General features: G+C 36.9%; 1 protein-coding gene across 1 annotated transcript; it reads left to right on the top strand.

Annotated features, from left to right (window-relative positions):
* Positions 1-3,336: 3,336 nt before the first annotated feature.
* LOC102669576 (uncharacterized) lies at positions 3,337-4,083 on the top strand. The gene has a single exon (XM_006589831.1). It carries the CDS (start codon positions 3,337-3,339, stop codon positions 4,081-4,083), a length of 747 nt encoding a protein of 248 aa, XP_006589894.1.
* Positions 4,084-4,407: the final 324 nt, after the last annotated feature.

Raw genomic sequence — 4,407 nt, 5'->3', positions numbered from 1 at the left:
GCTTAGGAGTATTGAGAAGGATTTTACAGTGCATTTTAATCACTGGTCAAGTAATTTACCACAAAGTTTTATGTATCAGCAAGGGATTGCATAGTTATGAGCTCTATACTTGTAAATTCATATGCATTATGTATCCATAGCTTGGTTCCCCCTCAGAATATCAATGTCTGATTGTGGAACCATCTATATGGACTTCTTTTGTATTTTAAGTACCTCTGGTACTTCTTTCAATATATAATATATTATCTTTGCTGATAAAAAAAAAGAAATTGCTGATAAAAAAGTAGCAGCAGCTGAGGCATGGATTGAAGCTCTCAAGGCCAGCGAGAAGGAAATACTGATGGAAACAAAAATAGCTCAAAGACAACTCAAAGAATCAAAATTGGAGCAAGAGCTGGAGGTTTACACCAAAGAGAATATGCTTTCAAGAAGAGTTAGTAGTAGTGAGGAGCTTCACAATTCATATGCATATTTTACACTTAGGTGGCACAATCCAGTTTTTAGTTTACAATTACACGAACCCCAGAAAAAGGTGAAGTCCCTTCACTACCACTTACACAAACTAATAATGATCAATTTGAAGCGACATATGATACACTCACACCCCACACACGCCAAAGATAGTAGCTTTCATGGATGATCTAGTAGTAGCTTTCATGGATGACATTACTGCTATTACTATTCAGCACCAGATGCTGGACACCATGGTTTGGAAAGCTGATCCTAGTGGTTTTTATTCCACTAAGTCAGCATATAGGCTATTGATGACTTTCTACAGACCTGTTCCGAGGAGGATTTTGCAGACTATTGAAGCATGCAATGCACACAAGTAAACTTCTGACTGACAACATATTTATTTTAACATTTCTAGAAAATTCTCTATAGAGACTAAATGGGGCACTATGATGGGCAGCTATCCTTTTTCAGAAGAACAACCAATTCCGGTTGGATGGGAAGAGATTCTAATAGAAGTTGCTGCAGAGATCCTAGCTGATCCATCATTTTCACGGCAAGAAACTTCTCTTTCTATGTTATGTTCTATAAGGGAGAATGAGAAGCTAATAACATCTTATTATTTGGGTTCTGAATACAACTAAGCTGCTTTACTTCTATTCTTTATAAGACTGACTTATTTGAAGGTAGAAACAATATAAGTAGCATCATTTTGTAACTTTAAAATTGTCGATCAGATTATGGATTAAGTTTTAAATTTGAATTATGTTATTGTTTTATCAGGTTACATGGAGAAGTCTTGTCTATAGCTTTGGAGCGGTGCTGCAAGAACTACTAACAGGGAGAAGGCCAGTGGGGAATTTTTGGGGAAGAAGGTCTTGACATTGTTCAATGGACCAAGTTGCAAACAAATTGGAGCAATGACAAGGTGGTGAAGATTCTTGATGAGAGGCTATGTCACATTCCCTTAGATGAAGCAAAGCAGGTATACTTTGTGGCCATGCTATGTGTTCAGGAACAAAGTATGGAGAGACCAACCATGAGGGAAGTGGTTGAAATGCTTGCACAAGCAAAGAAACCAAACACATTCCAAAAGCAGTGATCTACTACCAAAGAACCAAAAGACAATTTGTTTGACTATATCTGACCCTAGTCCTACATATAATTGAATCTATGTTACAAATTTCCCTAAAATAAGCTTACTCCTGCTTATGCCACATCATTTTTATGCTATGGTAACTTAATGCATGCAGACACCACAGTATAAGTTATATATCAAACAAATTTATATGGAAGGCATTTGGAATATTTGTGACATACCAAACAAGTGCCCCAAACTCCAAAATAATTGCAAGAAGTGTCAGTAACTTGTTATGAACCTGTTTAATGCAAAATAATGAGATAGTGAGCTAAATTACTCACAATAACAGGATCCTTATCACTAGTCATCTCTACTGGTGCTCCAAGCAATCTATAGATTTAACAGAGACAAACTTCAACATGTTTCCTAAGTAAACTACAAATGAAAAAGAGACCAAGCTTACCTCGAACCCAAACAGTGACAATGGCAGTGAGATCTAACAAAATGGCACGAAACTTTAAGCTTTCCTCGTACCTCAATCAACAATACTGCAACTGAATACGTATTATTATTATTATTATTATTATTATTATTATTATTATTATTATTATTATTATCATCATCATCAATAAAACATGAGCACCCACGGATACTTAGCATACACGAAGTTGACCTACGTACCTCGCGGAGAAAGCTTTGAGCTTTGAGCACCTACGACTGTTTCAGCACCCTAGTAGCAACAGTGTATGTTGGGTTTTCTTCGAGCCAGACTTCCAAGAACAGTGTAGAGGGTTTTGTGGGTTCGAGCGAGGACAATGTGGGTTTTCCGGTAGTGTAGGGGGTTCTGTGGGTTCGAGCGAGGACAATGTGGGTTTTTCGACAGTGTAGGGGGTTGTGTGGGTTCGAGCGAGGACAATGTGGGTGTCGAGGGAGCGGTTTCCGGCAGTTTTCAGGTGGGAGGAGAAAGAGAAGAGCGATTTCAGGCAGGAGGATGACAAAGAGAAGAGGGAGGGCAAGGTTTTCGAGCGCACGCGGCTTGTGAAATCTCAATTTTTAACCTATAAACATAACAACATCGGTTTTTTTATGGATAACCGATGTTAACTGAATATAGTTAACATCGGTTTTGTAAAAACCAATGTTAACATCAAATACATTACATCGGTTTTTTAACAAACTGATATTAAAATCAACTCGGTTTTTTAACAAACTGATATTAAAATCAACTCCTTAACATCGGCTTTCTCAATACCGATGTTAACTCCATATTCATCTTAACATCATGTTAACATCGGTTTTTTAAATAACCGATGTTAACATCAAGTAGTTAACATCGGTTTTGCTAAAACCAATGTTAAGTAACTCCATTTAATTACGAAAATGCCACCGTACTTTTGTTAACATCGGTTTTAGCAATAACCAATGTTAATAAGGCATTGTAGAAAACCTTTTTTTTAGTAGTGTTATAGTACTTCTGGCAGTGATAATATGGAAAATATAAGAGATTTTGAATTTGGTGAACCAATTGGATGTGATGGAAGTGAAGATGATGAGTTTGCGGACTCTTGTAATGCTACTGCAAGTGCAAAGACAAATTGTGGGACTAAAAAAGGACCAATGGACAAATTTTGTAAGAATCCAGAAAATACAATCAATCGGAGAAAAATGGAGATGTTGAGGCAAATGAACATAAGAGAGTCAATGGATAAGAATGAAGTATTGAAGGTGCATCAACATATTTCTCGCTTTTGGTACCAAGCGGTTTGTCATTCAACCTCATTAAATTGAAAAGCTTTGAGAATATGGTTGCAGCCATTGGTCAATATGAGCCACATTTGCCCATTCCTAGCTATCATGACATCAGAGTTCCACTCCTGAAGAAGGAAGTTGAATATACTGAAAATTTGATAAAAGGCCACAGGGAGCAACGGGTCAAGCATGGTTGTACTATTATGTCTGATGCATGGACTGATCCGAAACAAAGATGCATCATTAATTTTTTGATTAACTCTCAAGTTGGTACCATGTTTTTGAAGTCTGTTGATGGCTTTGATTTTTTAAAGATGGGTGAAAAGATTTTTGAGTTGTTTGATGCCACTGTGGAGGAAGTTGGAGAAGAGAATGTTGTTCAAGTTGTAACCGATAATGGGAGCAACTATGTTTTAGCGGGTAAGTTGTTGGAGGAGAAAAGGAAACATATTTATTGGACTCCTTGTGCAGCTCATTGTATTGATTTGATGCTGGAAGATATTGGGAAGCTTCCCTTGATAAGGATGACAATTAGAAGGGCAATTAATCTAGTTGGGTTTATCTATGCCTATTCTAGTACCTTAAGTTTGTTGAGAAATTTTACAAACAAGAGGAAATTGGTGAGACATGCTATTACTAGATTTGCCACTTCTTATCTAACCTTAGAAAGGCTCCACAAAGAGAAAGCCAATATTAGAAATATGTTTACTTCTGATGAATGGACCTTGAACAAGCTATCTAAGGAGCTTAAGGGAAAAGAAGCTACAAAGGTAGTGCTCATGCCTTTTTTTTTGGAATAGTTTGGTTTACACTCTTAAAGTCATGGCTCCACTTGTGAAAGTGCTTCATCTTGTGGATGGTGAAAGGTAACTAGCCATGGGTTATATTTATGAAGCAATGGACAAGGCAAAAGAAACAATTATCAAGTCTTTCAACAACAATGAAAGCAAGTACAAAGATGTGTTTGCAATCATTGATAAAAGATGGAATTGTCAGCTTCATAGACCATTGCATGCAGCTGCCCACTTCTTAAATCTAGAGTTCTTTTATGACAACACTGACTTGGAGTTTGATTTTGAGGTCACCAATGGTTTGTTTGAGTGCATTAAGAAGTTTGATTTAGA

Source organism: Glycine max, chromosome 10, assembly GCF_000004515.6.
Source record: "Glycine max cultivar Williams 82 chromosome 10, Glycine_max_v4.0, whole genome shotgun sequence".
NCBI classification, from domain to species: domain Eukaryota; kingdom Viridiplantae; phylum Streptophyta; class Magnoliopsida; order Fabales; family Fabaceae; genus Glycine; species Glycine max.
This window is presented reverse-complemented; position numbering and strand designations above follow the sequence as displayed.